The following is a 27,106-nucleotide window of genomic DNA, read 5'->3' on the forward strand; positions in this document are numbered from 1 at the left end:
CATTTATTTATTTCCACGGTTTATGTACACATGCACATTTTACACTGGCAATAATCTAGATAACAGAACACGTACTGAATGTCTCCTCTGCGAGTCCAAGGTCTTTACTAATGTAAACCCACACACAAGGCAAAGGCCAGGGAATTTTCTTTCTAAAGCTGATATCAGATTTGTGGTTCTTCCCCCCTCCCCCAACCGCTCAGAACTCAAGAGTCATGAAGATCAAGTATCACTGCCTTCCAAAGCCTTCATTTCTTCCCCCTGAAAGGACAGCCTGCTAAGATGCATTTTCTAAATCCCCCTTCGCACCGACAGTGCCCAAGCTGACTAGTGTTCAGCTCACTGCCTCTCATTCCTGATTACTAAAAGGCCTTTGATTCTTTTGGCTTTGCAGAATTGATTTGGCAATAAACCAATCAATTAAGAGCATCCAAACATAGTTTCCTATTTATTTTTAGAGCAAGCACATCTTGGCTGGATACAGCTCCAAACTTTCTCAGCTTCCCACTCCTGGGAAGCCACAGGAAGTGTCGGGGAAGGCTGCTACAGACGTTCACTCTCTTGCATCCCTGAAATGATATGGCTAATGAAGAGCCAGCTGTGTGGACTGTGACCTCGGAAGCACACAGCTATTAATTAGACCAGGGATTTACTGAATGATGTCTGCCGTGTCTGGGGCAGAATCTCAGATAATCAGCCCTTCTGTTTTAACTTAATAATAACTTAGTCATTATTCCATGTGGGGCCAGTGACCCCACTGTTAAGTCAGTAGTGACTCAGAGACGGATGCAGTCTTGTCTCCAGTCACACGGCTGTGTGTGGCCCAGGTTCCATCCTTCTGTGTCCTGGGCCTGCGGCAGCCTACTCCCCAGCAGCTTCCTTCTGACTCTTTTTGATGGCAGGGCTCCTCTTTGGTGTCTTCTCCAGTTCTGGCAAATCCCGCTGGACAGACTCAGCCAACTGGCGTCTTAAGGAACATGCACAGGGGGAAGCATGGAGCTTCTCTGAGTTTGGGATCCGGCCAATGGAGAGTTTCACTTTCTAAGACAAACCGCAGGAAATAATTAAATGACCGAAGAGTATCGTCAGACTCCCCAACTCTCAACCAGCCATCAACCATACCCCTCGTGTCTCTCTCTTACCCTCTTGGCTCTCTTGACTCTCTCTTGCCTCTTTCCCCCTTGTACCCCCTCTCTCCACATTCCTGTACCTCCTCTCTCCATGTGGCCATGCCCAGCCTCTATGTTAGGCTTCTACTCTCTCCTTCTCTCTGCCTTACTCTGCCTCTGCTACCCTCTTAACTCCCCTTCCCATGCCCTAAATACTCTATTCTATACTATACCTGTGTGTGTCTTCCCCTTAGGGGGAAGGGATGCCTTGGCATGGGCCCACTGAGGCACCCCCTTCCCCCACACCCCACCAGAGCATATTCTTATAGTTCTTTCTCTTTTGATGATCACAACCCCTTGCGTCTGTTCTTGAAGGAAACCCTACGATGCGCTGCAATGAGCCAAGGGCAGCCGCAGATGATCTGTGTATTCAAGTGGAACTTGGACTTTCATTTTCTGACATCTGCTGGCCTAAGCCTCTAGGCAGGCTCTAAAAAGTGATGACGGCCCACTGTGCTGGCTAGTATCATGTTAGCTTGACACAAGGCAGAGTTATTTGGGAAGTCAGAACCTCAACTAGAAAATGTCCCCTCTAGATCGGCTGGAGGATACGTTGGTTGTACATTTTTTTTTTTTTTATTGATAACTGACATGAATGAGCCCAGCTCACTGTGAATAGTGCCATCCCAGGGTGAATGGTCCTGGTACCATAGGAAAGCAGAACAGGTTAACTAAGAGCAGCTTTGCAAACATCACTTCCTCCATGGCCTCCTAGTCACTCCCTGCCCTAACTTCCTTTGGTGATGGGCGATGGTGTGGAAGTATAAGAGACATTAGACCTTAGTTCCCCAAGTTGTTTTCTTATAGGAATAGAAGTCTAAGATAGCCACAGCTGCTCCAAAAAAAAAAAAAATCCTCAAAGGGCCCCTGCAACCCTGTCCATCCAAAGGAGACCGCCATATGGGAGAGAGCCAGGCAAAAGCAGAAGGAAGAACACACACCATCTCCTCTGCCTCTACAATGTTGTCATGCTTTCTTCTTGCTGTCTCCAGCCCATCCCTATGCCTGCCTTCCATCTCTCTTCACTGTGGCCCAACAGATGTGGCTGGCTCAGGCATGTCAGCCACAGGAGATGCCTGCCGTTGCTTCCACGGGTCCCTTCCAACATTTTTTTTTTCTTTTCCCAAGAACCACATGTTCGAATTTTAAAAGAATCTACTTTCACATAAACAAAGAAATCCAGGAGTAGGGGAGAGAGCTGAATTTTCTGATCCTCTAGAACAGTGGCTCTTGGGCTTCCGTGTGCTGTGACCCTTTAATACAGTTCCTCGTGATGTCGTGACCCAGCCATAAAATTACTTTCATTGCAACTTCATAACTGTAATTTTGCCACTGTTCTGAATCATACTGTAAACATCTGATATTCAAGATATCTGACACATGACTCCTGTGAGAATGTCGCTTGCCTTCCACCCCCCAAAGGGGTTGTGGCACTTAGGCTGAGAACCGCTGCTCTAGATAATCATGTTGGTGGGTATCCATAGTGGTCAGTCCTATGTAGGAGTTGTTCTCAGGTAGAGCGAGGAAGACAGAAATAGCCCAGGAGAGGAGTCTAGACTGGCAGTTATGATGTAGCCACACCCAGGCAGAGGGTTAGATGTGAGTCTAGTCAAAACCCCTCTTCTTGATTGCTGAGCACATGTCTGAATCTTTGGGTCAGAGTAATGTTCAGTAACTTCTGGAAGGTGCACGTGTTTTGTTTTTTTAACCATTTGACTACAGTATGGACTATTGGCAGATGCCATAAATTATAAGTGACTGGACTATTAGACTAAGACCCTCAAGCCCAGCTCTTCTCTGCATCAGGGATTGAAATCTCTAGCCAAATACAATGTCTTCTGAGAAAGCCTCCTGTCCTCCTTCTGAAGACCAGCCTGCTCTTCTGTCTGTTCTTCTCTCGTGTCCCAAGCACACGCTGTGCCCTAAGAAGTTCCTACTGTTCTTGTTTTAAATCCACTGATCTATGAGCTGGGGCCATTTTAGTCGCCTTATAACAAACAGCAGCCAGGATAGCATAGTCAGATGTTCAGCAGAACATGAGGAGATGAACGAACGAACGAATGAATGAATGAATGAATGAATCCTGGCCCTGCCAGTAACTAGGTGTGTGTCTACTTTAGTCACATGCCTGATTGGTACTAGCCTTTTACATAATAGCCATAATAACTGTTTCCATCCAACTGGCAGGCTTACAGAGTGATGAAAAAAGAGACAAGACATGTCCTTAATATGCATTATATGTAACCGAGATCATAGAGCCTGGAGAGGGGTCTCTAGTGTTGTAGTTTGTAGAAATATCAAGTCAAGGCTCTGTGCTTTCAAAGAACATTGACAGGGTAGTCCCATATTTGGATGCTTTATAAAAGATAAATGTGAATGTCCCTCATTGAAGCCCAGCAGGTGGAACTCTTCTTCTCCTTTCCTTCAGACACATCCCAGAGATCCAAGGAATGAAGTTTGGAAACTGTAGGAATGGATGGATGAATGAATGAATGAATGAATGTGGATGGATGGATGGATGAATGAATGAATGAATGAATGAATGAATGAATGAAGAGTTCTCGCTCTGCTCCTCACTTTAGAGAGATGCTAAACGCAGAGAAGATGGTGACTGTCCAAAGGTCTCTGGGCTAGAAATCAAAGTGGGTTAAGAAGGGATGAACACCACGGAAACTGACAGATACCGAGCGTTGAGCCATGTATTATGTTGAATTTTAGTGATAACTCCGCGCAGAAGGCACAGCAATGTCAGATTTTACATGAGAAAACCGACACTCAGAAAGGTGAGCCTCAGTAGGTCTGAGACTCCACCTGAGACCCTGATCTTGTCCCTCCTGTCACCGACTTGGTCTGACCTGGGCTGAACCATAGGACTCACCTCCTTTTGGATACATCGGGTAAGAAATAAGGACACCTCCTCCAGGCTTTGGGGTTTCAGGTCATTCACGGCCAAGATATGATCTCCGTGGTAGAATAAACATCCTAGTCGGGGAGGGCCTTCCCAGCGAGCCACACTGCAGGGGATACAGGATCCAATAGGGACATAAGACAGAGCTCATTGGCAGAGCGGGAATGCGCATGCTCGCTCTGCGCTCACTCGGAGCTGAGTCCCCTGAGTCTGCCCACTTGGTTGGCATCTCCGTTGTCTATTTGGACTGACTTCTTTCCTTCCCCACTTCGCACTCTCTCTCAAGCCCTACTCCAAGCAAAGCACCCATGAATGCCCTGCCAAGCCCAGTCCCTTGTTTTGTTTGTAGTTAATCTCTCCTGTCCCAGGACTTATAATTATGCACAGTGGGAACACTTTAATTGTAGTTTTGAGTAAGGCGTACATTTTCTACTTACTTACTCATGTGACTATCCTTTTTGCCTGGCTTTGTGGCCCTGGGAATACAGATCTACCCTTTTTTTGCTTCCTTAGTTGGTGTTTAAAAATTTTTAAAGCCGGGCATAGTGGCGCATGCCTTTAATCCCAGCACTCGGGAGGCAGAGGCAGGCGGATTTCTGAGTTCGAGGCCAGCCTGGTCTACAAAGTGAGTTCCAGGACAGCCAGGGCTATACAGAGAAACCCTGTCTCGAAAAAACAAAAACAAAAACAACAAAAAAAAAAATTTTAACTCCACAGTTCCAAGGAAAACAGGATACTCTATAAATGTGTGACAGAAACGGGCACACAGCGCCGGCACAACGACTTTCTAATGAGTAAGCAGCGAACGGACAAATCTGGGAGTTTGGCCATAGACAAGCTCATAGGCTAAGTAGCTATTTACAAGTCTTAGAATGCAAAACTTTGGAAAAATGGAAAGTTATGACATTGTGGCATATTCCTTATATTAAAGAATTATCATGTAAAAATCCAATCTTCCAGGGCTGGAGTCATGGTTCCGTGGTGAAGAGCATTGGCTGCTCTTTCAGAGGACCAGGGTTCAATTCCCAGCACCCACATGGCAGCTCACAACTGTCTGCAACTGCAGTTCCAGAGGGTCCATGGCAACAGGCATACATGTGGTACATGTATCTGTGCATGCAGGCAAAATACCCATACACATAAAACAAAATAAATAATATTTTTGATCCTCCACTAAAATGAATTTAACAGGCTTATTTATTTGGGGATGCGAGGGAAGAGTCTTACTATGTAGCTAAGGCTGGACTTGAACCTACTATGAAGCTATGTGTCACTATGCCCAGTCACAGTCTATGAGGATATGGAATCAGAAATATAGCAATTATGCTTTAAAAATGTCTGCCACACTGACTTTGCATTAGAGTTTTGGAGCAGAGGTCTTCACTAGGGTATGGGACTTGTAGACGCTCCTGCACATCTTTTTCTTTTAGATCCTATCAACGTTGCTCTCTTTTCATTGGTTAAATATTCATTCTGCCATGCCTGGGAATGGCACCCTTGACATCCACTCTCCTTTGAAGACTCAGAAACATCCTGATTGATGGTCTTTTTGGTCCTCGTAAATGTACCCCTGCAAAAGTTGACCTCACATAAAGCAGTCTGCTTTTGCCTCCAGGTCCTCTCTGTGATCACACTGTAGTCTCTGTCCAACATCATTTTTTTGTCAAATGTGGTATTTTGGAATAAAGATCTCCTCCACCCTTGACTCCTGATCATTTCCTGTCATCCACAGCTCCTGGTCTCCTCCACCCTTGACTCACGCTCATTTCCTGTCATTCACAGCTCCCACCTACCAGATCTGTCCTGCTGCTTCTACCAGAGCTAGGTAGTCGATGGCATCCCGAGGAGAGAGGAACACGTTCAGAGTCTCCACTTGGCTCTCATCGGGGATGTTGCTGAGACAGAAAACATTTGTATAAGTCACATCAAACAGCCAACTGTCCTTGGCTGTGAACTATCCTTTCAGAGTACACATTTGGCCTTCTGCTTCTGAGATGACATTTTCTAGCTAAACCTTATCCAGAACACATGAAGAAAGAAATGTGAGTTTAAGGCACTGAAAGGCATTCATTATATCCTTCCCTGCCCAATGTGGGAGGACAGACAATGAGGAAGGAGGCAAAACTGGACGAAGTGGGTTTATTATCATGTCCCTCAGTTCTATTTGCATATTTGTCTTCCAGAAATTATTCCATACAAAAGGACATGTAAAGTAGCTAAGATTGCAATTAACTGGACCACCCAGAGCTCCCAGGGACTAAACCACCAACCAAAGAGTAAACATGGAGGGAGCCAGGACTCCAGGTACATATGTAGCCTTATCTGATATCAATGAGAGGGAAGGGAGACTTGATGCCCTGGAATAGAGGGGATGCTAGAGCGGTGAGGTGGGAGTGGGGGAGTGGGTGAAGGAGCACCCTCAAAAAGGCAAAGGGGAGGGGGGCATGGGATGGAGGGGGTTGTGGAGGTGTAACCAGGAAGGAGAATATCATTTGAAATGTAAACAAATAAGATGATTAATAAAAAAAAATACAATTATTGAGTGCCCTGGGCATCACCTGGGATCTACACAGAACCTCAGGAGACTTGCCTCACACGGGATGTTAAGGGGAGAGGCTGGAGATATACTAGACAGGTCAGCTAGCGCTCAAAGACTGGCGGCGGGGGTGGGGGGGATGCCACCATAGTTGGAGATGCCACCCCCACCCCAGGGACCACTCCTCTTCCCTCTCTCAGCCACTGCCCATGCTCACAACATCAGTGACACTGAAGCCTATCAGGTTCTTGGCTGACTTGGAAACTTTGAGGAACTATCTTAAAATTAGAATATAAAGTGTGTTTAATGTGTCTGCCTCACTCTTAGGGCCCACAAAGTTTTAGAAATCCGAGCTTTACTTGAGTAATATAGACAATTTCACAACAGTTAGTGAGGCGGACCCCTTTTGGTCATCTGTGGTCTGGGCTTCAGCATCGGCAAGTGAAAGACATGGATCGCTTCCTGTGCCGCTGTCCTGGTGGGGAGGCCCCAGCTCTGACTCTGTCTCGGGGGAGGTCTGGAACTCCGCTTGGCTGTCGTCGTCGGCTGATGCAGAGGTTGATTCTTTAAGGAGACTGGAGCATAAGAAGTTAAATAAGGCCCCCTGTTTAAACATGCATGGACAGCTTTCCTTTGTATCCATGAAATATAAGCAACTAACAGCCATTAACAGCCGTATGAGGGACTAACAAAGTCCTGAAGTCTGTGCAAACATCAGAGCCCCACCTTGGGCAGAGCCAAACATGCTTTCTTTCTAAATGTGGGACTTGGAATCCAAATAACCATTTACAGGATCAGGAAGGACAGAGTGAGAGACATAAAATCCAGAAGACTTCTGCAGACAGAGATGTCCTGAGGATGTCCCAAGTGGCTTTATGCGGGCGAAGCAAGCACATTTTCCTTCTCCTAAGTCCGCAGGGGGAACACCCTTCACCTGAGCATCTGAGTTCTAGAATGTTCAGTGACAGAATGATGCTACAAATGGAGAACTCCAAACCATCAGACTCTCCTTCACAGACAGAGCAATCTCAAAACATTTTTACATAAGATTATAGTCATGTATATGTATATCTATATCTCTGTGTGTATGTATGTACAAAAATATGAAGCATGCATGTATTTCATGTTTACATGAGTTATATTCCCCAAGCGATAACATTATGGATATGCAGAGATTCCAAAAACTAGAAAAAAAATCTGAATCCCAAAACATGTATGATCCTACGCATCTCAAATAAAGGATATCCAACGTGTATCAATCAATTAATAGTATGTGATGATATAGTCTTGTGTGATGCCTTGTAGCAATTCGTCAACAGCTAAACAAATGAATTGGGAGCTAGAGAGACAGCTCAGTGGGTAAAGGGTTTGCCATGTAAGCAGTTGGACCTCTGTTTGGATCTCCAGAGCCTACGTAAGGCCAGGCACGGTAGCAGGCCTCTGAAATCCCAGTGCTTCTGTGACAAGATGGGAGGCAGAGAATCCTGGGAAGCTCGTGGGCCAGCGCACATGGTATGTACAGTGGAAACAAGAAGAGACCCTGACTCAAACAAAGCAGAAGGTGAGGACCAACACCCAAGGTGTCCTCTGACCTCTGACCTCCACATGTGCTTTAAGGCATATGTATCTCTCTCTCTCTCTCTCTCTCTCTCTCTCTCACACACATACACACACACACACACACACATACACACACACCATTCACATATATAAATACACATGCACCCTCATACAAAAGCTAACACAGTGAACTGGTGGTAATTGTTCCACTAAAAGCAGGTTAGCTAGAAGCAGTATTTAAGAGGCCACTCCGCTCACCAGGCTCTCAATGATCTCATTGACACGTAATTGCTCTCCGCTCTCTTGAAACCTTGGTCCGGACTATTGGATTCAATGGAGTCACCAGAATCATTGGATCCAGCAATAGTCTCTAACTAAAGACAAGGGGAACAGATGTAAGGATACAGGTCTGCCGCTGACCAGGCACCTCCTGACCTTGCCTCACACCTCTCTGCATCTGGAATAACGCATTTTTCCCTTGCAGGGAAAGTGCTTCCTCAGAGAATATTAACCGTAACCACAGGAGACTGAAGCAACAGGGTTTCATGGAAGCTGACTGGGCCAAAGGATAGACACAATGGTTGCTCACAAACACTGACACCTTCTCACTGGAGTCAAGGCAGTCTTCTGCACAGTGGCCTCCTCACCAAAGGCTCTTCCAGACCTCATGTTCACACAGTCTTCCCCACCTCGAATGCTCTCCTCTCCTCTCCTCTCCTCTCCTCTCCTCTCCTCTCCTCTCCTCTCCTCTCCTCTCCTCTCCTCTCCTCTCCTCTCCTCTCCTCTCCTCTCCTCTTCTCTTCTCTTGCCCAGTGAAGTCCTGTTCAGTCATCCCAGGTCTTGAATCACCTCAGCCCTCCTGACCACTTTTATACAGTTTCTTCTACTTCCCCAGATGCCATGTTCCACAGTGGCCCTGCAGCTCGCCCTACTACACTCCTGATGGCTTGGTTGTCCCAGAGAAGTATTTTTGGGGAAAGAAGTGCTCTATGCTTAAGAAACATTGGGCAACATCTCTGTGACCCACTTGGCTGCTTTAATCTCTGTCCTCCTGCCCTACCTTCCTCCCACATCCTCTATTTGTGTGTACTACAGATCACTGCTTCGTGGCCAATGTGTCTAAAAGTCAACTCATGGTTCACCACTTCCCTGCTTAGAAGACCTTTGCTCCATGCTGCCCTCAGCATAGAGTCAATTTAGAATTCACTGCCTGTCACAGAATGGCTCTTTTGTTCTGTTAATTGTCTACTCTGCCATTCACACACTCTGAACTGTAGCCTACCTAAGCAATTGACCAGACAAGGATGTCTGTGGTCTTTGAAGCCTGCATTGAGTCAAAAGGAAAGAACAATCTCCCCTGTGTCCCAATGCCTACCCTCTTTGGTAACTGAGGCTGTGGGCTCTGAAAGCAAGAGGGCAATGAGGCTCATCATTGTCGCCACCAAGCTGAGCATTGTGTGGGGGTCCAGCACTCAGAAGGACGTCTAGCTATCAACAGGCTGTCTCATATACACCCACGGCTGATTACCCAAGAACTTTCATTCTTTTCCTTTCAGTCCAGAAAAATAGAAAGATTACTAAGTCCCAGATTTAATCCGCCAAGTAGTTAAACGTTATCTCTTTTATAGAACCTTCTCTGATCTTCTGCCTGGAAACCAGTTCCCTCTTCCCACTGCTGCCACAACCCAAACATCATATAAGCATATGTCTTGTGCTATGGTTGGCTCCTACTCCTGTGCCAGCATGGTGAGCCAGCCATCCGCCTCTGCCAACTTTACCTTTGTGCCTCCTAATCTCAGCCTCTTGGCTTTGGCAGCAGTGTGTGGCAGAGGCTGGGCACATATGCTGAAGGAATGAAAGCTTAGTGGGGCAGAGTGGAGCAGGGCGGGGTGGGCAGGGCAGGGCAGGGCAGGGCAGGGAGTGGGGACTTACTTCTAAACAGGCTTCTACACTTCGAGGAGTGAGATAATACTCTTCTTCTGTATCTTGGGTGGGCTCTGAGTGGAACTCGTGATCCTGATGAAGATGAGCTTGCCTGAATCTTTGGAGGCTTTTTTGTATTAAATGCTGAATAAGGAAGATACAGAAGAAACGAATGAGTTCCTCCCTCCCTCCTCCCCTTCTTTTCAATAGAATTGAACCAATACTTTCTAGAAAAAAAAAGTATAATAGATCAACTGGGTTGACAGGATCAGAGGCTGTTTGAGTGTGACAGACAGAAACCCACATGACTTGAACTTGCTCTTCAGTTTGGGTCCCTCTACTGTGGGAACACATATGCCTAGCTAATATTTGGAATTTTTTTTCTCTACTGTGAAGAATTACAACTCTGAACAAGAAGTTTTCTACTGTGGGTGGAGTGTAAGTCACAGAGCTTTGTCATGGTGTCCCTACCCCCATCTCTTCCCAGTCCTCTCTCAGCAGCCTCTGAGGAAGTAATTAGCCCGGAGTCACTGAACCTCCTTCTGGCTCAGGATCCCTCTTTTGTGTTTTGTTCACAGCTTGTCTGTTTCTACAGCAGCGTAATTAGGTAGTGTTGGCTACGTGACAGTCGGAATTATATGCTTCCAGGTGATGTAGATGCAAGCAATTAATTATTGCCTTCCCTCCCCTAACAGACACCAGATTGTCTACTGATGGAGCTGCTCTGCATGGCATAGGGATTGTTATGAGTGTGACTTAATTTCCCAGGAACAATGCCTGATGGCTGGGGACTTTCATAAGACCTCCCAAATGTTTGCTGGGAATTTTATGGAACTTAGCATTCTGTGTGTGTGTGTGTGTGTGCGTGTGTGTGTGTGTGTGTGTGTGTGTGTGTGTGTGAGAGAGAGAGAGAGAGAGAGAGAGACGGAGATGGAGACAGAGACAGAGAGAATCCTGAGTTGTGATGGTTCAACTTTCAGGTTTTTATGGTCTTTTTGTTTGTTTCTCTCATAAGGGAGTGCAAAAGCAAGATGCATTCACTAGAAACTGTATTTCAGATTTTGAATGTTAGCCTTTGTGTGGGCTACCAATAGGGTATCACAACTTTCTTGTAAACCTGGTGGCAGCAGTGAGCCTCAGCTCCTTGATAGCCCTGCAATCATGGGGGAAACTGGAGACTCTGCAGTGTGCTGTGTTGCTAGGCTGTGGTGTTCCATAAGGCAGGTGTGTTAAATGCACTTTCAGCTTCTGGTGGTTTGAATATGCTTGGCCCATGGGAAGTGCCACTATTAGGAGGTGTCTCCTTATTGAAGGAGAGGTAGCTGTGGAGTGAGGTTTTATATATATATATATATATATATATATATATATACACACACATATATATACACATATATATACACATATATATACATATACATATGCATATATATACATATGCATATATATATATATATATATATATATATGCTCAAGTCTGGGCAGTGTGATCCCCTCCTGGCTGCCCATAGAAGCCAGTCCCCTTCTGCTGCCTGGATCAAGATGTAGAACTGTCTTGGATCCTCCAGCACCATGTCTGCCTGCATGTCATATCTGAGAGGAAAGCTGAGTTCATTCTGGTTGCCCTATGCCTCGCTTGCTTGCCTGTCTGTGACTTGATGAGCCAGCAAGAAGCCCTTTGCCAGCCGAGTCTCCTTGGTCTTGAACCTTACAGCCTTCAGAGCTGTGGGAACTGACGTTACTGTTGTTAGGACCACACCCCTTCATGTACAATATTCTATTGCAGTTGCTGAAGACGGCCTATGGAAGCAGATTACGCTGAGGTACCAACATCAATAACAAAACCCAGCAAGACAACCGGTGACTTTAACTTGAGATGGTTGAAAAAACTATTACTTGATCTCAATAAATAAGGGAAAACCGAAAAGCCACCCATAAGGCTTCCGTGGGGGAAAAAGGGGTCTGTCATGAACTGGAGCGAGAGGCACTTGCTCAAGGTCAATCTGTCTGTCTGCCCTGGTCCCTACCACTGCTTTTGCTCACTGAATAACAGAGATGAAGTGTCAGGCCTGAGGGTGTTGATAAGCTAAAAAAAAAAAAAAAAAAAAAAAAGGCATTTGAAATGTTGTAGAGCTTGATAAAATGGGAGGCCTTGCTTCATTGCATATGCTCGGTAGCCACAGAGGGAAGGATGCCAGTAGTGGTGTCTCTAAGGGATGACATGATAGATGTGCAGGGGGGGGATGTACCACCGAGCCTATTTAGTGATCATTCCCAAAGCTAGAAAGATGGCGAATCCCTAGAGGCGAGCGCACAGCCCTGTGGCTTTGCAGAAGCAGACACGCCCCAAGAGCGGACACGCCCCTTCCGGCTGCAGGCAGGCCATTCTGCTTCCTCAGACAGATTGTTCCAGGATGAAAGGGACGCTATACAGAGAGCGGGAAGCCAGACTAACTGGATGAGTGAGGGGAAGCAGGAGGAAGCCCCTCAGTGCCTGAGGGTGTGGACAGGGCGGCAGGAGATCAGGGGGCACGAGGGACCTTTGAGCCCTGCGTGTGGAAGGAGGGGAAGGGCTGCTGGCTAAGCTAAGTGAAGGAACCCCAGTCTAGAGCATCCAAACTGGGTGAGATCTAGAGTCAGCTAGGTGAGTGCTAAAGCCTACCTGAAGAATAGGAAATGGGCAAATATGCGTAATTTATTAAGGAATCATTCTGTGCGTGTGTGCATGTGTGTGCGCGCGCGTGCATGAGGTTGGACAACACCCTCAGTTGTTGTTCCCCAGAAGTACCTGCCATTGGCTCCTCTGCCCCACTGGCCTGGAACTCCCCAAGTAGGTTAGGCTAACTGACAGGTGAATTCAAGGATACACCTGTCTCTGCTTCCTCAGCACTAAAGTTAGTGAGTGGCGCCACATGAGTCCCTGGAGAACTAGAGTCAGGTCTTTGTGCTTACAATGCTGTTCTGGAGCTATCGCCTCAGCCCGGGAATGATTCTTTCAATCAGTGCATTTGACTCTGCTGGGCAAGGTCAATGTGAGCTGCTAGTCAGTGGGGACATTCAACAGTGACTGACTCCCTGAGGCAGTGGGGAACCATTCATTCAGCAATGGCTGAATCCTGAGACAGAAGGAAGAGAATTCGATTACCACCTCTGGAAGACTGGCCCTCGGTGATGCAAGTCTGATACTCTCGGGTATGCTGCAGAGGCCCAAGAAAGGACTGGGGTCGGAAACTGGCCTTCTGTCACCCAGGGAAGGCTTCTCCTGCTTAGAAAAAAAAAAGTTTTATAATTAGAGCACAATTGCTCCCCTATTGCTGTCAGTATGCCCCCACCCCCATGTCACTACCTTGACCTGGACTCTTTCTCTAGGGTATCCCCAAGTTCTTGATATCTGGGCTGTCAATCAGCCATGACCAATCTTGTCAGTGCGACTTTCTCCCACTTCCAAGTTTCCGAAGATGCTCAGCTAGGCCCTGATGGGCACCCTGAGTACCCCCCCAGCATGTCTTCTCTGTGGTACCCCCCTTCACCCTGTCCTGTCTGCTTTCAGTACTGAATCTGCCTTGCTTTCTCTCCTCTTTGGCATTTGCTACAAGAATGGAACAACCTGGAAAAATACACCCTTAACTGTGCCTACAGCCAAGCTCCCTCTGTGGCAGCCTCTCCAGGAAAGGACTGGGGGGGGGGGGAGAATTCACAAAGCCGCTTGGGGAGTCAATTAAAACCCTTCAGCTGCTTACCTGACACAGGAGACATTACATTAAAATGCAAGGCAGATGAAAACAATGTTTGACAGACGCCTCCCCAGGTTTAGTCATTCAAAGAGAAGCTGGTTATGTACGGAGAGCCACAGTGGTGGAAAATAGTATACTTGGAGCTACTCTGAAAAATTGCCACCATTAAGTTCACTCCCCCTACCACAAACAATGACGGTCTAATTTAGCTCTCATACAAAACACAAAACGTATGTTCTCCTTTTGTTGGTCGTAAAAATAACAGGGGCATGTTTCTTTGCTTATTTATTCCTTGTATTAGCGCCAGTTGCTAAGGAGAAAGAAAGGACCACTATTGTTTCTGAGGAAAGAGGGCTGTGTGCAGGTGCCCTGGGACGGACGGCATTAGCCCTATAGAGTCACCTCTGCTCTCTGATGGTTTGCTTTTACACCCTGGCAGTATGGTGTCATGAAGGAGACCCAGTCTTTAATCTTCTCCCTGTGGATAGGAAGAGCGTTTCAGTTGGCACCGGCAGCAATAGCTCCCACACTCCCTCTGAATCTAGAATGTTCTTTGATTGCATTCAGAACAGGCTTTGGGATCAGCTGCCAACAAAATAAAACTCTGTTCCCCAAGGAGTTGAAATGGTCCATGCTACCTCGAAATCTGTACCCCCTGTCTTCTTTTCCGCGTGACAATTTAAGAGAAAACCTGGCAGCTCTGGGTCAAGCTGGAACCCATTAAGGCTTCAGCATTTGTGGCTGCTTTGGCACAGCCTCCTCCTATGCCATAATCTCCCCCTGCAGCAGACAAGTGGATGCGAGAGTCCACTTGGGCACTTCTGTTAGCACCAGGAACCCCCTCTTAAAAACTGCAGATGCCTTCAAGGTGAGCACAGTCTCTCCCTGTACCGTGTGCCTCCTACAGATATTTTTGGCTGAGTTGTTTTTTTCACAGAAGGCTTTGATGACTGCCGTTGAGGATTGCTTTGTGACCCTCTCCTCGTCTACTTTATGTCCGTCCCAGTTCCAGCTCCTAGTCCTCAGATGTCACCTTACGTGGAAAGGGACTCATTGCAGAAATAATTGGTTGAGATCATAATGGAATAGAGGTGCCTCCTAAACTAGTGAGACTGGTGTCTGTGGAAAAAAGGGGAAATTGGACCCAGAGACACGTGTGTGTAGGGGGGGGGGGATGCCACGTGACAGCTAGGGTTTGGTGCCACAGCCATCAGGAGTTCCCGGAGACGCTTGAATGGCTGCTTTCCTTCTGAGGGGCTTCACGGGAGTGTGGTCCTGCCCGCACTGAATTCCTGATTCTCAGCCTTCAAAACAGTGAGGTTACAACCTCTGTTGTTTTAAGCACTGTTATAACACTCTTAGGCAGCTGGTATAATTATTCTTAAAACTATTTTTAAAAGCTTGGGAAATCGCTTAGTTGGTGTGTGCCATGCAAAGCCTGAGGATCTAAATCTCATCCCTGGCACCCACGGAAATGCCAGGCATGGTGGAGTGTGTCTGCAGTGCCAGCAGAGGAGGCAGAGACAGGTAGATCCTTGCTGCTTTCTGGTGAGCCAGCTCAGCCTAATCCAAGTCCCAGCGAGGGACCCTGTATCGAAAAACACGGCAGATGGCTCCTGAGGAACAACAGCTAAGGTAGTCCTCTGTGCACAAGTGCACATGTGCACGCGTACAACCACACACACAACTATTTTAGCACACAATGAAGACTGCTGTGTTGGCAGCCTGGTTTCTGTTTACAGTCTGTTTATGGTATAATGCTTTTGTTAAACACACAGCAGACTGGCTTTTGTCTTCCTGCTTACCTGTCATGGCCAATAAGGAAGTAATCTCTGTTTGCAGTTCTGATGGACATCACCTCATCCGGGTGGCACTTGAACATCTTCTGCACAGATTGCATCTTTTCCTGGCAGTTTATACCAACTTCTACAGTGGAGCTGCTGAGACGGACACAAAGTAACGAAACGGGTACACATAGCAACCTAAGATGAAAACAGACTCCTACTTTAAATTAGGAACGAAGCTACAGATTTCATTGACCCACATTTTAAAGGCTGTCTAATGCACATCATGACTCTCATTTGAATTCTTTCTATTTTAAAAAATAACTTATGACTCTGGATCTGGTTCATCGGTAATTAAAAATACTCCGTTCAGCTTGAAATTCAATTCAGAGGTTCCGATTTGGGTTGGGTTCCTGAGTCCACAAATCACTATATTTTCCAATATTTCTAGTCCATGATTTCTGAAGAAAAGACAGAAAAAAATAGTTCATCTAAATATTTCTTAAACTCCACTTTAGCTCTATGAAGTGGATTTCGGGAAGTTAAGTGAGACAAAGCCCTCAACTGAATTCTCAGGAATTAGAGATCTACCGCCTACAATGTACAGTGTGAAGTACGCATTCCACTGCCTTCGCCCACTCTGTTCATTACTTAAGTTCTTTTAGAGCCACACACACTACCGCAGGTCCAAAGCCCTTGTCAGAGGCTCAGGTTTAAGTTTCTGTGTATCTTATCCTTTGGCTCATTAGTTGATACACATGTTTCCTGGTCTGAATACACACCCATCAATTTCGATGGAGCCTCTGTGTTGATGGTCTTTGTAATAGGAAAGAGTGAGTCCCCTTCCCCGTCTCTGGGACAGAATAAAAAGACGCTTTTTCCAGGAGGTCTGAAAAATGAAAAGGTTTTGCAATTCAGTTAAAGCTCAGAAGAGCAAGGACTCTTCTAATGCCCAGGAGGCTGGTGGGAGGCATGTAAAGCCACTGCGATTACTTACCCCAGAGAAGAAGAGCTGAGGGGGCGGCGACTTAATGAAGTAATCTCGTTTATGGACTTCATTTTCATAATCAAATGTAAATTGTTTGCCTAATAAAAGAAAGTGAAGAGGATTCAGTTTGTTCTCTCATAAATTTCAGGAAAGAACGACTTGGTTTGGAAAACATAGTTTCTCTTCAAATTATTCAGTTATTCAAAAGAACACGCACAATAGCTGCTCCGGCTCCCACCCCCACCACAAGGACCAAATGATGAACAGCAGCTGCAGCCACCATTTTGCTTTTAGAGGCAGCTACATTCAGCCCACACCTGCCTGGCTCTGTTGCCCTGGGTCCCTAGGGAGAGCAAAGGTTTGTTTCCATTTCCATTGCCAGAGTAAGATAGTAGCTATATCACCCTTGGCATTGTACATCTCGAAGAACCACCTGTGAGTAAAAATGAAGCAGGAGGGGTATTTTATCTCTGCTGGGGGAACAGGTAGGGTGGCCACAGAGGACGGGGAGTGCAGTCTCATGGGTGTGATGGGATACAAGGGTCTCAACCGCTGTATTACACAACTCTGATTCCACTCACCGGGCTAGAGCCTTCGGGTATGGCCGGCCTTTCCTGAACCAAAGGGAAGCAGCTGTGATGTAAGAATAAAACTAAGCCCTTCAATACCGTTTTAACAGCACCGGTTTCCTAAATGAAAGGTGTCTGCATTTGGAACCCACAAAATAATAATTAGTAATACTACTACTACTAATAATAACTGTCTTTAATACCAGTAATTACAATGAAACAGTTTAATATTTAAGAGCTTCTGCATTTCCACAGCAGGTATTGCTGCTTTTATTTGTTACACCATGTATATGTGTTTATTGTATTCACAGTGCGCACGCACGCGCGCGCGCGCACACACACACACAGAGACTCCTCTTATATACCAGCATACTGGGACTACTGATCTATGCATGTGTATGCCACAGATTTAAAAAGATTAGGATGCCCACACAGGGTCAGGAAAAGTGCTTGTTCCCTCCAGCTGTGCTGGAAAAGTTTGTAATTCATGGGGCATTAGCTGCAGCAGGATTCCTCACACCAGGTAGCCCTAGATTCCAGGACTGTGCCAGACCCACCTAACAAATCTTACACAAGCAGCTTTTCGGAGACTGAGTTGTTCCCAAGAAACTGAAGATTTATAAGAATAAAAAACATTCAGTACCCAATAAGGTAAAATGTGTAATGTCTGGCTACCAGTCAAAGGTGACCAGGCATGGAGAAGAGGCAGACAAATGGGTCATGTAATGAAGGGAGTAACTAATTAATCAAGACAGAACTGGTGCAGATGTTAGACGTTGGTTGGACCAGAGATTTACTGTTACTGTCAAAATCTTGGGAGATATATGAGCTAGAAAAGACTCAAAGTGAACTCTTAGAGATGGAAACCACGACATTTGGGGGCAGGGAGGTTTACACCCACAGACTGTTAGAAAAGACTGGTTACTGGAGAAGAAAATTACAGAGTACTGGAAGGGGTATCAGTAAGGACTATTAACATAAAGTAAAAAACAAACAAACAAAAGACTCCAAAATGCGAAAGAGCATCTGCGCTGGGGCAGCCTCAACCGGTCCAATACGCAAGCAGCTGCGATCCCTTAAAGGAGGGGAGGAGGCAGAAAAAAATATTTGAACAAATACTTCTAAAAATTTTACAAATTTAAAACTATAAAGCAAGACCCAAGCAATTCAAAGGACCCCATGAAACACAAGACACAGGGAAAGAAACACACTCACTCCAAAGTTCCTCAAAATTGAGATGCTCAAAGCCATGCTAAAAGAAAAACATCTCAAAATCAGAGAGTGGAGAAAAGACAGTCCCGACATAACAAAGACAAGCAACAACGGCGTTTGCTTCTTTTTAAAATGAGATGTATGTGTACAGATGGTCTGCCTGCATACATATCTGAGCACCACATGCATGCCTGGAACCAGAGAGCGCCAGAAGAGGGTGTTGTATGGCCTGAAACTGGAGTTACAGATGATTGTGAGCCTCCATGAGGGCGCTGCCAATCAAACCCAAGTCCTCAGGAAGAACAGCCAGAGCTCTTACCTGCCGAGCCATCTCTCCAGTTTCATTTCTTGTGTATATAAGCAAGAACATTTAGACTATTAACAGCTCTGAAGAAATCCTGCCATTTGAAGTTCTATAAGCAGCAAATATATTTTTGAAATATGGAGGCAATTTGGAGGCATTTTCATATATGCAAATTCTGAAAGAATTTCACCATCAGGAAGCGACCACTATCAGAGAGGATGCTACGGAAACCCTCCGGAATGCACTGGAGGTGCGCAGAGCACCAACATGGAAACTACAAGGCTAAATGTGAGGTGACTTTTTTTCCCCTTATTTAAAGCACTCAGTAATTCAACCAGCTAAACAAAAATAGCAATGCATTGTGCAGATTATAATGATGTATGGATAACATGAATTCGAATAGCAGCATAGAGGCTTGGGAAGGAAGACAAGATCACATCTTAGCAATGAGCCTGGATTATTTGTGACTTAGTATGACATTACTTGGGGTCAGGCTGTTGTATGTTTAAAAATATATAATCCCTAAAGTAATGACTCAACTAATATAGCTCAGTGTAATAAGCTAATGAGAGGGATGAAGTCAGATCATTAAAAGGGCTCAGTTCATTCAGAAAGAAAGCAGAAAAGGTGGTGGGGGTGGTAGCGGGTGTGGCAGGTATGGGCAGGTGTGGGTGGGTGTGCCCAGTAGGGTGGGGTAGGTGTGGGTGGGTGTGACTGGTAGGGTGGGGTAGGTGTGTGTGGGTAGGGGCAGGTGGGGCAAAAGTCAACTGAGAAATACACAAAACAGCAACAGGATACACTCAAGCCTGAACACAGCAACAGTCAGATAAAATGTGAATACTCTAAACACCTGAATTAAAAGGAGAAGGTGTCAGACTGGATGAAATCGCAAGATCCAACTCTATGCTGCTTACAAGAAACACATTATAAGTATAAAAGGCACAAATAAAAGAAAGAAAGAAAAAAGGACATCTTAGTTAGGAATTCTATTGCTGTTATAAAACACCATGAGGGAAAGAGACCCCAGGAGGGAGGGGTCTGTTCCGTTTACATGTCTTGTACCTGTCCATCACTGAGGTAAGTCAGGGCAGGAACTCAAGGCTGGAGCCTGGAGGCAGGAACTGAAGCAGAAGCCATGGAGGGTGCTGCTAACAGGTTTTCTCCTCCTGGCTTGCTCAGCCTCTTTCTTAAAGAACTCAAGGCTATCTGCTGGGGTTGGCCCACCCACAATGGGCTGGACCCTCTCTCATCAGTCACTAGTCAAGAAAATGCCCCCAAAGGCCAAGCTGGTAGGGTCATTCTAGAATAAATAATACGTTAACTTTATATATAGAGAGGAGACCTGTGGTTGCCTAGGAAGGGGTGTACGGTGCAAAGAGGGAGACAGGCTTGATGGTCAGTTCATTATGTACACCTAGGTGATAGTTTATGGTATTTACTTATTTATTTAAACTTGACAATATTCAGAATTTAGCCTAAGGTATCATGAATGCTAGGCATGTGCTCTGCTCTGGCCTACAGTCCCACACATAGGGTTTCTACATAACAAATACTAGGTACTTGTAGATTTAAACACAGGGGCCTGCTGCTTGTCAGTCACGCCTCTAAAGATTTCTGAAAAATCAAATCCATTTGATAAAAGCTAAATATATTTGTACAATATGACCCAGCTATTTCTACTCCTAGGTAAATTAAAAGAATATAAAGAGAAGCACATGATGCCAACCTCTAGGCTCAGCATGTACATATGTGTGCATTCTTCATATATGCACACATCCACATGAGCATTTACACACACCACACACACACACATATATACTATATGTATATATGCATACATATATATGTGTGTTCATATAATCCTTTTATAATAGACAAAGGTGGGAAAAGCCTGAGTGTTTCCAGAAGGTCAATGAATAGTCCGTTATGTATGACACGCCCACATAGTGGAAAAGGAGAAAGGACCAACACACAGTGTGGACGAATCTCAATTATGAATTAGAGAATTGTGACAAGTAGAAGAGGTCAGATGAGCATGTCTTACTGTGTGCTCACCGTTATGCAAAACGCTCGCAAGCACAGTGACGGAGAGCCAGGCGATGGGACAAAGGACTGGGCGTTGGAGGATAGGATTATAACAAAACAGCAAAGCTTGAGGTGAGGGAACATTCACTGTGCAGACTGCGGTGAAACTCGCCCTTGTGAATTCATCTACTGACACCAGACTCTCCACCTCAAGGAGACGCGCAATAAATTACAGGAAAGCTGCTGAATGCTACGGGCAGTCAAAAATGCGTGGTCGTGCCAAGGCCACGTGCAAAATGCTGCCAGTCATAGGAGGTCAGGGTCTGGCCTCCTCAGCCTCTCTTCTCCCCCATCCTACATTATGACACCGCCCTGCTCCCTCACCATCCTGCCTCTGTACCTCTGTATCCAGTGCTGTGGGTCTTGCCAACTCTTCTGATGGGATGGATGCCTTTTGTTTTCTAGAGGGGAATCACACCTGGTACTAGAAGGGTATCCACCCCACCCAGGGGACTGATGACCCCATGAACTGTAGAAGAGAACCTCCTCCATAATTCATAACTGCATTTTAAACCTTCTCCTTACACCCACAGATAATAGTAACTCTCTCCCAAAGCTTTTCTTTACAGCAAATGAGTAGCTGTCCAGAAGACCACAGCTGGATACAATGTAGAGGTGAATGGTTTGTAGCAACCTCAGGCCCAGTAAATACATCTGCAACACTCTTACACTTAGGGCCGAGGAAATATCCAGGGAGAGTGGGGAGAAAGACTGTAAGAGCCAGAGGACCAGGAAGTCCACAGTGAAACCGTGTCTCCTAGAAACCGTGCCATCTCAATAGACACGCTAATCCTGAAGGGGGAATCTCTGAGGGAGAGTTAGCCTCTCACAGGGATGATCCCCCTAACTGGTTATCCAATACCAAGTGACCAGCCCTGAAATTATATTCACATAGACAACAACAAAAATGGACATAGCAGGTTGTATTTATGTGTTTGTACATCTCTCTATGTGTACATATGTAATATATATGTGTGTGCATGTGTGTGCACACGTGTTTATAACAACAATGAAGGAGAGGCCATCAATTTGAGAAGGGGTAAGGAGGAACCTAGCAGAGGTTGGAAAAGCAGAAAGTGATGTGATTATCTTTTAATTAAAAATAGATGTAAAAAATGTAAAGCCCCCCCCCCAACCCTCCACCGAGGAGTGGGGAGATGGTTCAGTTTACGACCTAAGTACGAGGACCCAAGCTTGGATCCCCCACACCCACATAAATCCTATGTGGTGCCATGGATCCTTAACCTCACCACTGGGGCTGGAGAGTCGGAGAACGGCAGCTCTCTGGAGCTCATTAGTCAGTCTGCCGAGCTGAATCACGAGGATGCAGGCTCAGTGGAAGACCCTGACTTAAATAGTAAGGTGGAGAGTAATCAAGGGAGACACTCAGCACTGGTCTCTGGACTCCATCTGCCAACGTACGCATGTACACACATCCTCGAGAACGTGTATATACAACACACATATGCATAAAAGCCCTGCACACACCTTGAGAGTCAGCTCAAATAACCTCTCCATGAGGCGTCCAGGATTCCCAGGACAACCTCAGCTTTTCCTTCTCATTCCACAGCACTTTGTTCCCTCCCTGTTCCATGGTTGCTCTGATGGCACGTGCTGAGCTGATACAGCTCCTTGCCAGTGTTTCTCTCCACTTCTCAGTGAGATTATGAGTTCCTTGAGCACAATGACTCTTCTAGAATTGAAAACTTTATGCAAAATTAAAGGGATAGATCCTAGTCTTTGCTGGGCTGTAATTTATTAAAGGCATTGTCTTCAAGGCCCAAATGGAACACTTAGCCAATGAAAACCAGAAATTGCTAAATTTCTAGACAGTTCAGCTTTTACAAATAATTAAGGGAACCCAACAGCTCCTACTTTCTCTAGACCAAGAGTCACTGTCCCAGAATGGTACCTGTTGTCCCTACAAATGGAAACTAATGCCTGCTTGTGGGTAGCCTGGTAGACCTGGCTCATCAATGCTCGAGGACAGCTGTTTCCTTCTGCTACTATGCCCTTAGGTACCTGGGCCTTTTGGAGGTCTGGCTTCCATCTGGCTGGCTCTTCTCACCTGTCAGAAAGAGGAGTTAGGCGACAGTTAGCTTCCAGACTTAAGTGTCCAAGCTGACAAGCTACGGCATCATCAGGGGCCAGGACAAGGCATCACAATTCTTGTTCTTGCCTTTTCTCTCTTTTTTATGTGTGTGGTGTCCAGAGTTCGACCTTGGGCGCCATTCCTCAGGTGACAACCATCTTGTTTTTTGAGACAGGGTCTCTCATTGGTATGAGCTCACCTGTCATCTGCTTTCTCTGCCTCTCCTGCTGCTATTGCAAGCATGTGCCACCATATCCCACTTTTTAGTGTGAATTCTGTGGAGGGAAGTCAGGTTCTTATGCTTGGGCAGCAAATGCTTTACTGAATCTTTCACTAATGTGTTTACCTGTGCCTGGTGTGAATGCTCCCCTCCTGACCTGTGCCTGGTGTGAATGCTCCCCTCCTGACCTGTGCCTGGTGTGAACACTCCCCTGCTGACCTGTGCCTGATGTGAAAGCTCCCCTCCTGACCTGTGCCTGGTGTGAACACTCCCCTGCTGACCTGTGCCTGGTGTGAACGCTCCCCTCCTGACCTGTGCCTGGTGTGAATGCTCCCCTGCTGACCTGTGCCTGGTGTGAACACTCCCCTGCTGACCTGTGCCTGGTGTGAATGCTCCCCTTCTGACCTGTGCCTTTAATTAACATCAGCCAACTCTTTCACTAATGTGTTCCTCCATTGTGCCCCAAAGGTGATAGTAGCCATGGTGATGAGGACCATCCAGGGAGCCTGTGCTCACCCAATAGGTGATGTGGAGAGAAGCTACAAAGAAGACTGTAAGGGTACAGACATGGCTGTAGGAGGAGAGACCCAGGGAGACGGGTGACAGCATTGAGACCAGAGCAACATGGAGGCAGGAGACTGTGGGGTGAGAAGCAGCTGTGATAAGCTCTTTTCACATCTGGGGCCTTGCTTTCTCCAGAGGAAACCTCATGAGCAAGGAGCAGAAAGCCCTGTTCTTCAAGTGCCTCTGCTATCTGTATGCACATTCTTAAGATTTCCTGATGCAGAGGCCAGAGGCTGACCCGAGTGAGCTGAATCTAAGTCTTGTCCTATTAAGCTGTCTCTCACCTGTAAGCATCTATGGCAGTGGTTCTTAACCTGTGGGTTGAGACCCCTTGGGGGAAGGGTCACATGTCCTGCATATCGGATATTTACACTGTGATTCGTAACAGTAGGAAGAGTGGCAATGGAAGTCATTTTACACTTGGGTCACCACATCATGAGGAACTGCATTAAAGGTTCGCAGCACCAGGAAGGTTGAGAACTGCTGATCTAGGGGACTGAGAGATGGGGGAACTTCCACAGGTGAGAGCTGCAGGGCTGATGAGGTCTTGAGAATGAGGATTATGTCCATGACCGACCTCTGCCTTGAACTAGTAACACCTCAAAATGGAAGGCCTGAAAAAGGAGCCAACCAGCAACCTGGGGCAATCAGGAAAGAGAGGGCTATTGCCTGTCCTGGTGTGAACGCTCTCCTCCTGACCTGTGCCTGGTGGGAACACGTCCCCTGCTGTCCCTGTGCCTGGTGTGAACACTCCCATGCTGACCTGTGCCAGGTTTGATTGCTCCCCTCCTGACCTGTGCCTGGTGTGAGCACTCCCTTGCTGACCTGTGCCAGGTTTGACTGCTCCCCTCCTGACCTGTGCCTGGTGTGCACACTCCTCTGCTAGCCTGTGCCTGGTGTGAACACTCCCCTCCTGACCTGTGCCTGGTGTGACTGCTCCCTTCCTGACTTGTGGCTGGTGTGAACACTCTCCTGCTGACCAGTGCCAGGTGTGATTGCTCCCCTGCTGACCTGTGCCTTTAGTTAGCATCAGCCCACTCATTCCTCTCCTTGGCTGGCTTGTGAGAACCATGCCAGAGCTATTTGATGACTCGCGTGAGTTTTCCCGGACTTCTTTCCAGTGTGAGAGTGCCATTGTCTAGAGAAGTAATTAGGAAGGGGTGCTTTTCAGCACCCCCTTTTGTCTGCACATGTGAGACTTGGGCATCCATGTTTACAGCATTTAGCCCAGCATGTAATGGTGCAGAGAACCCACATAAGACTGTTCTTTGTTTAAAAAAAAAAGGAAGTTCCTGATAAAATACTTAACTGTTTTTAAAGCCTTTATAGTTTGTTAGGGAAGGGCTAAAATCTTCCTGATAGCACTGGTTTGAGAACATCTGCTGCTTTACAGTTTGTACAGAAACTATGCTTGATCCTGCCCCAGCACCAGAGCTCTGACTGGTGCCAAGGAGACTGTAGGCACGCCTGACCCAGAGCACCACCAATGGTATTTACACATCTGCATACGCTGTGACTTTTGGGTCTCAGCACTAGCCTGTACTGAAGGGGCTTATTTCACAAATGGAGACCTGCACGTGAGAGAGAAAGAGCGAAGTGAAGTGTATCTAGCTCCCCAGGCAGAACACACAGGGCTCCACATGGATGCACACGGATCCTTCCAATGGCACCACTTTCCTAGCGCACTAAGCCTGGTAAAGTGTGCTTTCGGGGCAGCTCTAGCCTCATGATGCCCACAAAGGACTCCAGTGTTGCCTATGAGGACTGCTTTTCTGTTCCCGAGAATGCTGGTTACCAGGTCCTCTCTGTCTCAAATAGTCTATGGTTTGTGGGTCAATAATAGCTAGCATTTATGGTACGCATACTACATCCTGCCGTGCACCTAGAGTTTAAATTATTTTTACAATTCTGTAACATCCAGTCACAGACAAGGAAACAGCCATTAGAAATATTAAGCAACTATTCTCTACAGAATTAAGGATTCAGAACACGAGCCACATTCTAACTTGAAAGTCAGTCTTTTTCAGGATAGTGGTACTTCCTGCCCGTTCAACAAAGGAGAAAGTGTGGGGCATGGTGGTACATGCCTTTAATCCCAGCACTTGATGGGTAGGGGCTAGAAGATATCTGTGAGTTCTAGGCCAGCCGGGGCTCCTTTGTGAGACCCTGTCTCAAAAACAGACAGACAGACAGACATGATGGATGGATGACTGACAGACAGACAGGTAGGCAGGCAGACAGAGATGACAGGTGGATGACAGACAGACAGGCAGGCAGGCAGGCAGACAGACAGACAAGGAACGGAGGATGCAATCTCTTTCCAGTTTTTCTTATAGTCCTTGTCACTGGCCCCGAATAAGCAGACACGCCCCCGTGCCCCCCCGCCCCCCCCCCCCCGCCCCCCGCACATCTGTTCAGCTCCTCCATCTCACTCTGGAAGAGCTCACATTTGTACCCTGGCCTCTTATTGTCATGCCAGTTGGAAGTTCATAGGTCTGATGCCAAGAGGTCCGTCCCATTTCCCTCTGGTTCTACAGTCTTAGAAGATTAGAAAGAAAAAGCCTAAAATAGCAAGACTGCTCAATTGGAAAATTCCCAGTTTCCCAATTGGCAATTGCTCAATGGTTAACAAGCTCCCAGATCACCATAACCTTGGGACTCCAGACTCTCTGTCACAGTCCAGCAGTACTTACCAGGTCACCAGGTAGTTCTCTGCACCCTGTGCTTCCTAGGCTCCAGAACTCCTCCTGCTTACTGTGAGCCAGTCTGGTGTGAGGGTGGGGATTAAGTACCGGCTCTGTTTGAAATGTGAACCAGCAGGAAGTTCTCAACAAGCCTTGGGAACATTTTACTTTTGTCCCCAATACAAATGGAAACTGGGGCCTAGGGGGAAGTCCTGGGCTTTCATTCTTCTTGTGGCTTGGCACAGCATTACACCTGATGTTCCAGGTAACTGGTTTAAAAAAAAAAAAAAAGCAAATAAATTTTAAAAATTCCTGCAAGACTTTGGACCATAGTAACAATGACTCTTATTGAGGACAATGCTAACCTAGCCTTGACCTTCTGCAGTGACTACCACTGAAACAATTCTCTGCTTCCCACCCAGCCATATCTCACCAACACATCTTCCTTAGGAAGAATTGCTTTGTACCCAACTAGGAAACAAAAGCCCGGCTTCTCTAATACATTCATTCCTTCGAGTAGCTTCCAGGAATATTGGCAAATTCATTCATGATGGAGCAGTTTCTTTGGTGGAGGGAGGGACTAGGCATGCTGTCCAGCACATGGCCCCTTCAAAGCAAGAAACATACACAAACAGTTGCCATTTGACCAGTGCAGTAGTATTGGCCAGCTAAGGGTTTTGCATGTATTTTTTTTTAAAGATTTATTTATTTATTATATGTAAGTACACTGTAGCTGTCCTCAGACACTCCAGAAGAGGGAGTCAGATCTCGTTA

General features: G+C 46.3%; 1 protein-coding gene across 10 annotated transcripts; it reads right to left on the minus strand.

Moving 5' to 3' along the window:
* Nucleotides 1–20: 20 nt before the first annotated feature.
* On the minus strand, nt 21–26,388 carry Plekhs1 (pleckstrin homology domain containing S1). Of its 10 annotated transcripts, none has more exons than XM_085833806.1 (13): nt 26,342–26,388; nt 22,795–22,840; nt 16,612–16,700; nt 16,397–16,503; nt 15,636–15,767; nt 14,233–14,308; nt 13,245–13,358; nt 10,106–10,240; nt 8,432–8,547; nt 7,015–7,188; nt 5,871–5,972; nt 4,048–4,183; nt 21–1,041 (listed from the first exon to the last, which is right to left on the minus strand). In XM_085833806.1, exons 2-13 carry the CDS (start codon nt 22,820–22,822, stop codon nt 862–864), a joined length of 1,389 nt encoding a protein of 462 aa, XP_085689932.1. In that variant the 5' UTR covers nt 22,823–22,840; nt 26,342–26,388; the 3' UTR covers nt 21–861. The 10 variants fall into 10 exon arrangements, with proteins under 10 accessions (XP_085689932.1, XP_085689927.1, XP_021007992.1 ...); XM_085833801.1 differs by having other exon boundaries at nt 6,973–7,188; XM_021152333.2 differs by having other exon boundaries at nt 6,973–7,188; nt 13,245–13,361.
* Nucleotides 26,389–27,106: the final 718 nt, after the last annotated feature.

Source organism: Mus caroli, unplaced genomic scaffold (assembly GCF_978045245.1).
Source record: "Mus caroli unplaced genomic scaffold, Mus_caroli_1 scaffold_20, whole genome shotgun sequence".
In the NCBI taxonomy this organism is placed as follows: domain Eukaryota; kingdom Metazoa; phylum Chordata; class Mammalia; order Rodentia; family Muridae; genus Mus; species Mus caroli.